Below are 13,626 nucleotides of genomic sequence, written 5' to 3'. Positions count from 1 at the left end.
AGAAACGAACCTGTTGCCAAAAAAGATGCCAGGCGTCCAGCTCTAAAATGACATATGAGCAAAGACAACTGAATGATTTGATTTGTTATTGCTGAAAGGAACACATTTTATTTATATTTCCAGGTTTTGTTATGCAGCATGTTCATATTTGAATTTGTATAATTTTGACAGGATATATTTTTATGGAGAGCAAAATCTTTTGGGATATTTAAAATCTAAGTTTATTTTTATATAAAATTACATAAGAGTAAAGAAATTTGAATGTTTGTTCTTTTAACGTTTACTTTATTTCTAACTTGTATAATTTAGACAGGATATATTTTTATGGAGAGCAAAATATTATAAGTTGTTTAAGGTTTGAGTTGATTTATTCAGGAATAATATTCCTGTCTGTTTTACCATTCCTACCAAAGATATTTCTGTCGACTAAATAAAAATTCCTTCTATTTAAAATTTAAATAGAACTTGAACAAATACGATAGTTCATAATATCCACGCAGACTTGCACGTAAGAGCGGGAGTTATCCGTTTTAACAAGCAGTGTATTGCACTGATACGAAATAGTTGTATGTGTATATATGTAGATATGTATTTGTGTGTATATATGTGTGTGTATGTATAGATATGTATATATATGTTTATGTGTGTGTGTGTAAATATATATATATATATATATATATATATATATATATATATGATATATGACAGCATCACTCACAACAGTGACAAAACAATTACATTGACAATCATGTTACGTTATTTTCAAAATGTTTCCTTTTCTTTTCATTGCTTCTTTAACACACTACTCTCCCATGAAGCTGGTATTTTGCTAGTAATATATATATATAAAAAATTCTTTTTTAAAAACCACACTAATATTAAGTTAAAAAGTGTACTAAAAAATAAAAAATAAGTCTCTCATACATCACTCGTAAAATAAAAGGTGGGAGCTTTTGCTAAGATTTTAAGAAGTGTTTTTTGAATGTTGATTGATGAAAAGCGCCCACGCTTTTATTTGTATGAGAGACTTAGTGACGTATGAGAGACTTATTTTTTACTTTTTAGTACACTTTTCAACTTAATACTAGGCTCACCCGCCTTTTAAGTTGACCACTTCTTAAGGCAATTCAATATGTAGATCAATTTGATATTTTATACAAACTCATTAATTTGATCATATTGCATTTGAGCGGTATTACTTTAATACTCGTAGTTTCTGTTATTTTTGTGATGAAATTTAAACTTTTTTTCTATATTGAGGTCGCCCTTTTGAACCCCCCTGATATTTACTATGCGGTGTGGCATTTGTACTCCATCAACATTAATTATTTCCAGAGACATAATTTTGTCTATTTTTCCAGCGCATCGCGCACAAAAGCAAGGGAACGATGGGAGCACCAGAACTCTGCTCATATCATGTCGCTTCGTACCACAAGCTGCAAGTAGTAAGTCTGTGATAAGCAGAATACCGCTACGCTTTCCACTCACGGGACGGAAGGACAATCCCGACCGCTTTTATATAGTAAGAAAGAAGAAGAAGAAGATATTGCACAGTCTGGAGTAGAAAATCATCTTTTACCTGGAAAAACGAAACTACAAATCCCATCGCATTGCAAAATGGATGGGGCGTGTGAAACTCCGCGCCTGCGTAGCACTCACGGGACGGAAGGACAATCCCGACTGCTTTTATATAGAAGGATAAGTGTGGTTTTTAAAAAGTATTTTTTTGTATATATATTATTTTCATCTTTTTAGTCTTGTTAGTGTTAGTACAATTTTGTAATCAATATTTTAACACTTCCTTTAATATTTCTATCCATTACTAGCGCCATCTATTGGTAACATCTTGAACTATTCTTCATATGAAAATTTCATTTCTTAATTAACATGGATTAATTCATCAATTAGTGAAACTGATTATTGATTCTTGTATTGTTATTGGAAGTGAGTAAGTGAGCAAAATTTCAAGTCATTTGGGCAATAGGAAGTGGGTTAAATATCGATTAAAAGATTTGTACCAGACAACAAACAGGTGAAGTTAAAATAAGCTTGGTAAAAACAAATTCATTGGGCACTAAATCTTGCAGCCCATAACCATGTACTAGATCACATAGAATGGGAAAGTCGGTCAGTGGACGTTTAACCCAACACTTTTCTTCCCTTCAGTATTCATCTTGTTTAATTGGCAGTCTCATTTTTGTCCAGAATGCTACAGTGTCAATGAGTGTGAATTAATATGCACTGTTTGGATAGGTGCAGGATTGTGGAGATCCTTTGGTGGTAGAAGGTTAGACTAGGGATGGACTGAATGTGTGCGGTGCAATGTCTCCTGTTTGTCCAATCTAATTATGCTAAAATAGGTGCTGATGTTCAAATGCTCAGATCGATGTGTTTACGTGTGGCAGCCGTAAGCAGTCTTTTTGATGTTCTTGGAGTTCTGTATGCTGTGGCACTCTGCCTGGTTGGCCCTTTTCAGATGTGAAAAGCTTAGTGAGAGTGCTTACATTGAAAGTACGACATGATGTAAAACATGATTGACTGATATGCCAATATCTGTGTTCAAAGATAGGATGCCATTTTCTTCAAGAAGGTTCCTTCTACAATTATACTGCTTATGAAAGTATATAGTTTGTCTTTAATTTTAAGATTATAGAGTTTTTACAGGTGACATTTAGCATGATTTAAAACTAAATTCATAAAGTAACAATAAACTTTAAAATAATCAAATGGTAGGTTGAATATATTTAACAGATACTTTTTTGTCTTAGTGCTTGCCCACATTTATAAAAAATATTTTGGTAAAGCTAACTCACAATATCTTAGGTTGCTGTGTACTGCTTCAGACACTTGTGCAAAGCTTCTAATGTCGTTGGTTTCATACAATTTTGTCTTGGCAATTGTTTTCTTTTTTTAAGGTTCAAGCCCAAGTCCGTCTTTCTAAAACAAATTTTGACAAACTAAAGAATGACGTGTGTCAAAAAGTTGACCTTCTGGGAGCCAGCAGATGCAATCTCTTGTCTCATATCTTAACAACTTATCAGGTACTTTTAAAAAACTTAATTAACATCAATTCTTTTTAGTTTTCCATTGGTAAAAGGGCGTGTGGAGTTGACATGATTTTGGAAAAGCAACATTGTATATTTGGACAGAAGTAACTTATGATTCACCCTTCGAGAAATAAGCAGCATGTGCTATTATTTACTGAAAATCACTGTTCTGTAGCACACTTTATGAAGATAAATAAAATTTATATACACTATCATAATGTTGTTAATGGCAATTCGGGTGGGGAGATGTACAGAATCACTTCTAAAAGCAATGCATGAAAACCAGTACACAAGCCACTCAAGTGTAGTATGTGGCAAAATCTGTATGTTATGGAAGGGTCATCACTTGACACCTCACGCATACATTCAACATTTAAAAGGTTAGATGTGAAACATCACTCCAAAAGATCAATTATGATGCCATTAGGAGAATCATCAAAAGGTGATTCCAATGTTTGCCATTACACTGGGCCCTCACAGAAGTCTTCCAGGAGGATGTTCTTTTACTTTATGTTCCTACAGGGATATTCTTCAACAGATGAAAAGTCAGGTTACCTGATTGTATTGCATCATACTGGACATGATATTAATAATTGAAAGAAGGATCATTCTGTATATCCCAAATAAACAGACCTGAACAGGTCATCAGAGCAGTGAGCCTGAGTTACATTTGTCATAACATTTGAATAACAAATGGAGAAAATTAATTAGTGATGCTACATTTTCCCAATGTGGTATTTAAATTAATCTTCTGAGGGTTAGCTGCTGATGCTGGGATAGCATCCAGGTGTCTGTGACGTGTTTAAGAGCAGTTTCAGAAATTGATGAATGGATTCTGCTCAGTGATTCCCCCTTTTAGAACTGCCAATAAACCACAATGGAAGAGAACAAAAATAATAAGAATTCATATTTAAATGTGCCCAATCCAGTTTATTGCTTGATTTGTTTCAACAGACCACTTTGCTTCATTTCTGGGAAAAAACATCTCACACAATGGCAGCCATCCATGAAAGTTTTAAGGGATATCAGCCATATGAGTTTACCACTCTTAAGGTATTTAAACTTTCAGTTTTCTTGTCTATGGTGAGTAAGGACTGTTCAAATATTGCATTTCTTTGTGTCTGTGTGTTTTGCTGTGTTTTGCTCTAAATGAAGGACAGAATTTTGATAAAGACTGAATGTTTTTTTCTATTTACAGTATAAAGTCCACTGATCATCCACAACATTGAAACCACTCAATGGGGATGTGTATAATATTGATTATCTTGTTACAATGGCACCTGTTAAGGGGTGGGATATGTTAGGCAGCAAGTGAACAGTCAGTTCTTGAAGGTGATGTGTTGGAAGCAGGAAAAGTGGGCAAGAACTAGGATTTAAATAACTCTGACAAGGTCTAAAATGTGATGGCTATATGACTGGGTCAGAGCATCTCCAAAAGATTGTTACCAATCATGTGTACCCCGTCACAGGAATGGCGTTCTCAGATCTTGTGGAGTGTTTCCAGTTATGCAGTTAGTTAGTACCTACCAAAAATGGTCCAAGGAAGGACAACTGGTGAAATGCGACAAGGTCACTGGTGCTCAAGTTTCATTGATGCACATGGGGAGAGAAGGCTAGGTCATCTGGTCCGATCCCATAGAAAAGCTACTTTACAACGAATTGCTCAAAAACGTAATGTTGGCCATGAGAGAAAGGTGTCAAAGCACACAGTGCATGTCATCTTGCTGTGTATGGGGCTGCAAACTGGTCAGATTGCCTATGCTGACCCCTGTCCATTGCCGAAAGCACCTACAATGGGCACTTAAATGTCAGAACAGGGCCATGAAGCAGCGGAAGAAAGTGGCTTAGCCTAATGAATCACATTTTCTTTTAGATATTCTGGAAAGTCGGCAGAGGTGGTACAATGCTCTGGGCAATGTACTTTGATACATACCACCTGCCTAAAGATTGTTGCAGACCATCTGCGCCTTTTCATGGCAATGGCATTCCCAGATGCCAGTGGCCTCTTTTATCAGAATATTGTGCCCTGCCATGCTGCAAAAGATGTTTGGGAATGGTTTGAAAAACATGAAAAAAAGTTCAAGGAGGTGACTTGGCCTCCAAATTCCCCATTTTTCAATCCGATCAATCTGTGGGATGTGCTGGAAAAACACGTTTGTTCCTAGGATTACACACCTTGTAGCCTACAGGAGTTGAAGGATCTGCTGCTAACATCTTGGTGCCATAGGACACCTTCAGAGGTCTTTTGGAGTCCATGCCTTGATGGGTCAGAGCTGTTTTAGCAGTACAAGGGGGACCAGTTGTAGGCAGGTGATTTTAATGTTGTGGCTGATCGGTCTTATTCTGCTTATTTTACAGGTAAGTAAAGAGGATCGTATTTTGTTTTCATTCATTTTAAGCTTTTGTTTAGGTCAGGGATGAAAGTTCTAATCAAACTATTCTATGAGTTAATGGGACAAACAACTTTCAGAACAAACAACGTGTGTAAGATGTTTACATTTCTCCTCTTTCAGATGAATCTCTTTAATAGGTACCCAGTTTTAGTATTGTCACAATAATTGACAAAGATTCCAAAAAAAGGTTTGGTGCAGCCACCCGTATATTTTATCCTGGCTGCAAAATAGGATTAAATGTTGTACAGATGTGTACTGATCAGAGTCCAAAACGGAACTGAGGGGATAGAGGAAAGATAGTGGCTTTAAAGGCCAGTATAGGAAGTGATGTTAAAAGGGCCAGAACCAGAAGGGCCTTCATCCATAGGCTCAGACCCGAAAGTGATGTCATCAGAGGGGCCGGAACCAGAAGTGACTTCATCACAGGGGCCAGAACCGGAAATGACGTCATCAGGGCCAGGCGGGATTTCCCGTGAACGGTCTGCAGAAAAGCAAGAAAAAGGGTCAGTGCAACAACAACAACAACAACATTTATTTATATAGCACATTTTCATACACACAGTAGCTCAAAGTGCTTTACATAATAAAGAATAGAAAAATAAAAGACACAATAAGAAAACAAAATAAGTCAACATTAATTAACATCGAATAAGAGTAAGGTTCAATGGCCAGGGGGGACAGAAAAAACAAAAAAAAACTCCAGACGGCTCCAGTGCACTCCACCACCCCCTGGTCTGGCGTGGAATTACTCTCGTTCAGGCCTTTTAGCTGCCTCCCATGTGCACGTATGTGCCAGTATTAAAATACAAAATTGAGCTATTGACTACGCAGGACATTTTTTAAATTACATTTAAATCTAAATCTTAAAATCTAGTGTCAAGTTTTTGACTGTGCTGAGTTTATACATTTTTCTTTTGTCTTTGTTGGTGGGTCTCCACATTCTAAAGACGTACAGGTTAGGTTATTTGGAGAGTCTCAATTGATCTGGTAAGAGTGATTGTGAGTGTTTGTGGCAGTGGACTGATGCCTGTGACCATCTTATGGCCGATTCTGTTTTAGAAGTCACTGGATTCCAGCAGCCCTAAACTCAGCAAGCTGACTAGAAAATGGATGTATGGATTTGAAACCAAAACATAAACCTGTATTTGCATCCTTTGTTGTGTAATAAATGGAATTTTAAGTTGTATTTTTGCTCAGATATGTAAAATATGAAGAAAACGATTATAAAAACTTGTTATTTGGTACACAGTATTAATCTCCAAGGGTGAATTGTCTTTTTGCATGACCGTTGGGGGTCAGAGTACAGGCTCAGCCATTTTCAGGTTAAGGGTCTTGCTCAAGGCCTCAACAGAGTAGGATCGTTTCTGACCACCAGCCTTCCAGATACCAGCACTGATCTTTAGCCTCAGAACCACCACTCCACCTAAAGTGCCTTCCCTTGGAAGTTTTCACATTTTGTAATTATACAACTTCAATCAAAGTGGATTTCATTTGGGTTTTTGACACTATTCAACATAAAAAGACTCTTTAATGTCAAAGTGAAAACATGTTTCTGCAAAGTATTCAAAATCAATTGCAAATATAAAGTAAATGATTGCATAAGTCAGTATTTAGGAGATGCAACTTTGGCAGCATTTCTAGCCTTTGTCAGTGTGGGCAACCCTCTTTCTCTCTGTTGGCTTGGCACATCTGCATACCGCCTTTTTCCCTCCATTCTTCTTCTTGGGCTCTGTCAGGTTTCATGGACATTGCAAGCAAACAGACTTTCAAGTTGAACCACATTTTCCCACTTGGACTGGTGCTTATTTGAATAGGACATTTTCATTTATGTTGTAGTACTGTACAAAACAATAGGTCAAAGAGCTTTACAAATAATAAAAAAGTAAAGTAGTTTGAGATGAAAATCTATTCCTATCTGGCATTAACTTAACTAGTTGATTTTTTAAATAAAAAGTAATTTTATTTTCATGTAAAGATAAATAGTTGATCAGAGACATTTCATGAAATAAACATGGTTTTATGTGTTTTTTGTTTCTCTTTAATAATTATAGCAGGAATATCTGGCATTGCTTAGAAACATTTAAAAACACAATCATTATGTAAGTCTTATTGATGTGTATATATTGTAATGCCCACCTGAACCTGAAGTGTTCTGAAAAATTACTTTTAAGATCATTACATTTTCTCTTTCTCGATTCACCTTTAGAATTGTTTCTCAGAAATCTCACAGCACTGCCCATTGTCTCCCAGAATTTGGTTACCACCTTTTAGGTCAATGTCTTTTTTCAGTTTTCCACTTATTCCAGCCACAGTGGTGGCATCTCATAAGGTTCCTGTAGTTTGAGTTACCAAATGTATTTATGATAGGTGACTCTCAAGCTCTTATTGTGTGTTTTAAATACGAGTAATTTTTACTGTTACCATTTTCAAATGAGTACATGAATGATTATACAGTGGAAAAAGCCCCGCTGCTAGGTTGTACTTGATTATTATGGCTTTGACAAGAAAATATGACTGAAGTTTTGGATTGGGGCGGCTATAATTTGATGGTTTTTTTATTCAATAAAATCAGGCATCTGAGCTGTATAGAAAATTTTTGTCTGTAGCCGATCTTGAATGGGTACTAAACGTATGAAAGAAAGGGCTTCAGTATGCTAGTCTTGTCTGCTGTTGCCAGTAACTCAGCGGATGCTAATGTTTTCCCCATTGGTACTAGTTAACACATTGTGGGGTTCTTCACTATTTGGATTTGGAGAGAAAACAGGTGGAACGTTTGTCTGTGTCAATAAATAATAATAAGCGGGTTTTCAGCCATGTCTGTCTCACAAAGATTTCCCATGTCATCACTAACAGAAATTAATTTCTTGTTTTCTTTAAGTGTTATATTCTTAAGATGGAGTGTAAAGGAAGATTGTGCTGATAAAAGTCTTTTTCTAAGAAAAATTGTCTCTTAATATGAAAGTATCCAGCACCGTTATTATCATAACACTCAATCTAATGGCATTGCTTCTAACAAGACATGACGTTTTTACTAGTATAACATTTTCTATGACTTGAAAGAATTTAGAACTCAGACAGTGCCGCAAAATGTACTTTCATCTGTCAAAAGTTAAGAAGTGTTACTTCAAAGTTGTGTGTTTTGCTTATGGCTTTATATCACAAAATTATAAATGTGTTATAATTTAAAAATAACCCACAATGTTGTAAATGTTTGTACAGTAGCTGAGCTGTAATGAACAACCTGGTTGTCCTGTAGCTAGATTTGTTGTATTTTCTTAGGCCATTTTATTAGGAATATTGAGCCAGTTCCATTCAGCTTGGAGTAAATTAAGGCAATGTGTATTTCACTACTTACAAATATGGCAACCTGTTATTTATGCAACTCTTAATCTGTCTTTCTATTGAACCTTCAAAATATAATTAACAGGACTAAATAGACAAACAAAAAAACAACAGAAATAATTAGTTCACATAGGATCAAATACAAATACATACAATAGAGTAATACATTGGATGGGGAAAAATTACTTAAGTAGATTTTGGAGAAAATAGGACAGCTAGTATTTCACTGTCCACATTGAAAGTAAAGGTCTGGCAGAGTTCAGCTTGGTAAATCACTTTGGCAAAAATAGAGGAAGATCCAAGATAGCCATTAGACTGAAGAAGGATTGAAGCAGGTTAGCTTCACTGGCAGGGTAGTGTCACATGTAAAAATCCAAAATTCCTTGTTGCTTTTTCTTTTAATTTCTTTGTACAATTATATATACTGTATATATACTATATATATATATATATATATATATATATATATATATATATATATATATATATACTAATAAAAGGCAAAGCCGTCACGACTGACTGACTCACTCACTCACTCACTCATTGACTCATCACTAATTCTCCAACTTCCCATGTAGGTAGAAAGCTGAAATTTGTCAGGCTTATTCCTTACAGCTTACTTACAAAGGTTAAGCAGGTTTCATTTCGAAATTCTACACATAACGGTCGATAACGGTCGACAACGTCCGCCATGTTGAACTTTCTTATTTATGGCCCCATCTTCATGAAATTTGGTAGGCAGCTTCCCTGTGCTAACCCGAAACCGATGTACTTACTTATTTCGATGATATGACGCCACTGTTGGCCGCCATATTGAAGTTTCCAACATCGCCAATTTTCCAACTTCCCGTGTAGGTAGAAGGCTGACCCAATCTTCACGAAATTTGTTAGGTGGCTTCCCTGCGCTAACCAAAACCAATGTACATACTTATTTCGGTGGTATGATGCCACTGTCGGCCGCCATATTGAACTTTCCAACCTCACTAATTTTCCAACTTCCCGTGTAGATAGAAGGCTGAAATTTGGCAGGCTCATTCCTTACAGCTTACTTACAAAAGTTTAGCAGGTTTCATTTCGAAATTCTACGCGTAACGGTCATAATGGTCAACAACGTCCACCATGTTAAACTTTCTTATTTATGGCCCCATCTTCACGAAATTTGGTAGGTGGCTTCCCTGAGCTAACCGAAACCAATGTACGTACTTATTTCGGTGGTATGACACCACTGTCAGCCGCCATATTGAACTTTCCAACGTCACTAATTCTGCAACTTCCCGTGTAGGTAGAAGGCTGAAATTTGGCAGGCTCATTCCTTACAGCTTACTTACAAAAGTTAAATAAGTTTCATTTTGAAATTCTACGCGTAATGGTCATAACGGTAAACAATGTCCGCCATGTTGAACTTTCTTATTTTTGCCCCGATCTTCTCGAAATTTGATAGGCGGCTTCCCTGCACTAACCGAAACCAATGTTTACGTTATGGGCCCATCTTCAAGAAATTTGGTACACGGGTTCCCAACGCTAACTGAATCCTACTTACGTACATATATACGTCCATAGCCTGCAGCTCGTTTCACCGTGGGTACTCACTTTTGTTGGCAGATGTTTAGACATTAATGGCTGTGTGTTGAGTTATTTTGAGGGGACAGCAAATTTAAGCTGTTATACAAGCTGTACACTGACTACTTTACATTGTATCAAAGTGTCATATCTTCAGTGTTGTCCCATGAAAAGATACAATAAAATATTTACAAAAATGTGAGGGGTGTGCTTACTTTTGTGAAATACTATATATATTTTAAATATTTGCATTCTACAGAATATATTTGAACAGAACATTGCTTCTTCCTTTAACTTCCTAAAACCTGTGGCACTTTTAGGAACACTTCAATAGGACATTTTGCAAAACAAAATCATTATCAAAACAGGAGAAAGAAGTAAAACAGCTATCTTGGATTTTAATTTAGCTCCAGTAAATTTGTCAAATGTATTTAATCGGGCACCATTTAATGTATTAATATTGCATACAAAAATAAAGTTTGTTTATTGCATGATTTTCCTGTTATGCAATGATAACCTTCCTGTCAAAAGTTCACCACCATCTATATTTTGGAATGAAAAGGTCATAATTAGTTTGTAACTGAGAAGATGCTTGGTTCATGATTTTCCTTTAGAGCCTGCAAGATCCAATGGACAAACTTCTTGATCAGGGCCAAAAGAAAAAAGGAAAGAAGAAAACTGTAGAAAATGAGGAAACTAAGAAGACGACAGATGGACCTGATCAGGAGGAGCAGTAAGTTGGCTCAGCCCCAACAGTTAGTCTTACTTTACAATATTGAAAACCTATCAACTTTATGGAAAGTAATAAACAGGACAGTAAACTTCAACTGACAAGTAACTGTTAAAGTTAATAAACTGAAATGCTTATCTACATTAATTGTAATGTGTTAAAGGTAGACTATTGTTTAAGTGCTCATTACTGCATTTAGGTAAACAAGTCTCTTTTTGAACTTTGTGGTGCTTCAGTTCAATTAACAATAGCTCATTATTTTTAAGTAAAATGTAAATTAACATATTTGTTCTTACAGACTGATCTCTCTAGATGAGGAAAACCACAATGAACAACTTTGCAGTCCAGGTAAACTATTCACTATACTTTGTTATTTGCAAACTGAATTGGGTGATTTTTATAATGCAGCTCTTCAGACACAGTTAAAGGTTTTTTTAAAATGTGAAGGGTCATTATTGCATTTTGAGTTTTTATGATTAAGACTGATATACTTGTTATACTGATTATAGCTTAAATCTCCAAATCAAATGTCCAAACCAAAGTTGCATTATTTTTACAAATGTATGTCCTATATTACCTACTGTATGTGTGTCATAGGCCATGGACGAGTGTGCATTTCTAGCCAGTGTGCACCTTTACTTAGTCTTTAGGTCAGCTAGTCATTATTTCTTTCCATTCATTAGCTTGTAAACCTCTTGTGCTAATACTAATTATGAGTTCCACATGTGTACCTTAAGAAGATTCTAAAACTGGCAAGCATTACAAATCTACCAATGTATTTTTTTACCCATCCATCCTCTTACTGAACCTGCTTAATCCAGCTTTTTTGGAGTTGCAGTGATTCAGAGGCTGTACTGTGGCATTACAGCTGTAATACCCAATAATATAAAGTTATGTAATCAACTAATAATAAATATAATGGTGGTCAATTAAAAAATAACTGATAAAATATTAATGAAAAATACAAAATAATAACAGAGACTGAACCGTAAACAGTGCCATAATAACATTACGATTTGTGGTCATCCAATGGAATGACAAACTTGACAAAAAATACATTTTGGGGCGCCATCTCATCCTTCCTCATTTACTTTAAAGGAAAACAAAAAGAAAATGCTTGATGGCGTCAAAACAGAACAAAATAACAGATTTCAAGTAACACGTGGCCAACTGATTCTATGAGTTTTTTTTTAAGTTATATGGTCGTTCAGCCATGAAGTGGCTCCTCCTTCCGGATGGTTGACCTTTTATGGCCCAGGGACCAGAAGAGGTGGAGTCAGTTGCCCTTACTGGGCACTTTCTCAGTACTGTGGAGGAAAAGAAAGACAACACAGTTAATGTCAGCACCCCCACTTGGTCCAAGGTGGAAGTACATTCCTAGGAGGAACTCAGAGGGTGACCCTCTGACGCGCATGTGTGACACATTATAACCAAATGTTAAAATTCTTCTAAAAACTCCAGAGATAAAATGACAAAAAAGTGCAACTTTGGCACAATCAGTCAGACTCCAGAAAAACTCCTAAAATAAGGTAGGGTAACTGACTAACTTCCTAGATTGTAAATGAAAGTGATTAGTCCTGGAAGCGGTCACAATTTTAAAATAAACGGTTGTGCTTTGAATATTTTAAGTTACAGATGTTATACTCAATAAATGCTCAAGGTGGCATGAAAACGCTGAATTATCACTTTGTTTTAAATAGACGTGAAAATGTTACGCGTCTTGACTTCATGAATGGAGCAGTGCATGTATGCAAACATTTATATTAACTTCTGTACAATCGTCAGTTACTTCAGAGATAAATATAGTCAACATTGATTACTATATCTGTAATATACGTTGAATTATGAAAATTACCTGACCGAAACATCTGTCTTTTACCTGAAACCTCTCAAAGCAGTACTATGTGATAGAACTAAACTGTTTGGTTAGGATACATTGTGGCTCTTGACTGATCTATTGTGTGTTAGTGTGGCTGTATACATGTATTTTCCCAGTGGCAGAACAGCATTCCTGCTGACATTCGTGCTTTACTAGGCCTCAGCCCTCCCCATGACCCTATGGTTGGATTGAACAAGTCTCCAAATGGATGGATGGATTGATAAGGCTTTATGTGAAACTTGCTCAACTCATTTCTGAAATGCTGTTATCGAACTGTTCAGCTTGTCAGCAGCACACCATTAATTCACAAATCTTAATCATGGTGCTGGAGGGAGGCATCGAGTTGCATTGCGGCCCGACATGCAAGTAAGAATTACACTGGACTCTACACTGACAATAACCCAGAACTTGAAATTAGCATTACAAGAATTGTTCAGAATTTTGGTGTTTGTAGTTTCTTTTTATGAACGAGTGACATTTATGCTGGAGATTCCATAGTCATACTATAACATATTGTACATCGTTTAAACATTTTATATGGTTATGACAGATAAGTTTATTTTTTCATTTTTTTGTTCAGCATGTGAGGACAGCAGGCGTCACATCATGTTCTACTTCATAAGAGACAAACCACCACTAGACTGGACGTTATTTTTTTCTTCTATTTATTTATTC

General features: G+C 36.0%; 1 protein-coding gene across 3 annotated transcripts in view; it reads left to right on the top strand.

The window, feature by feature from the left end:
• Nucleotides 1-13,626, top strand: part of ica1 (islet cell autoantigen 1) — an 86,920-nt gene that overhangs the window by 55,939 nt on the left and 17,355 nt on the right. For all 3 annotated transcript variants that reach the window (XM_039737718.1, XM_039737716.1, XM_039737717.1), the window contains 4 exons: nucleotides 2,916-3,041; nucleotides 4,002-4,100; nucleotides 10,957-11,075; nucleotides 11,371-11,420. In XM_039737718.1, coding sequence (XP_039593652.1) covers nucleotides 2,916-3,041; nucleotides 4,002-4,100; nucleotides 10,957-11,075; nucleotides 11,371-11,420 — 394 coding nt within the window. The remainder of the gene's footprint in view (nucleotides 1-2,915; nucleotides 3,042-4,001; nucleotides 4,101-10,956; nucleotides 11,076-11,370; nucleotides 11,421-13,626) is intronic.

Source organism: Polypterus senegalus, chromosome 15 (assembly GCF_016835505.1).
Source record: "Polypterus senegalus isolate Bchr_013 chromosome 15, ASM1683550v1, whole genome shotgun sequence".
NCBI classification, from domain to species: domain Eukaryota; kingdom Metazoa; phylum Chordata; class Cladistia; order Polypteriformes; family Polypteridae; genus Polypterus; species Polypterus senegalus.
This window is presented reverse-complemented; position numbering and strand designations above follow the sequence as displayed.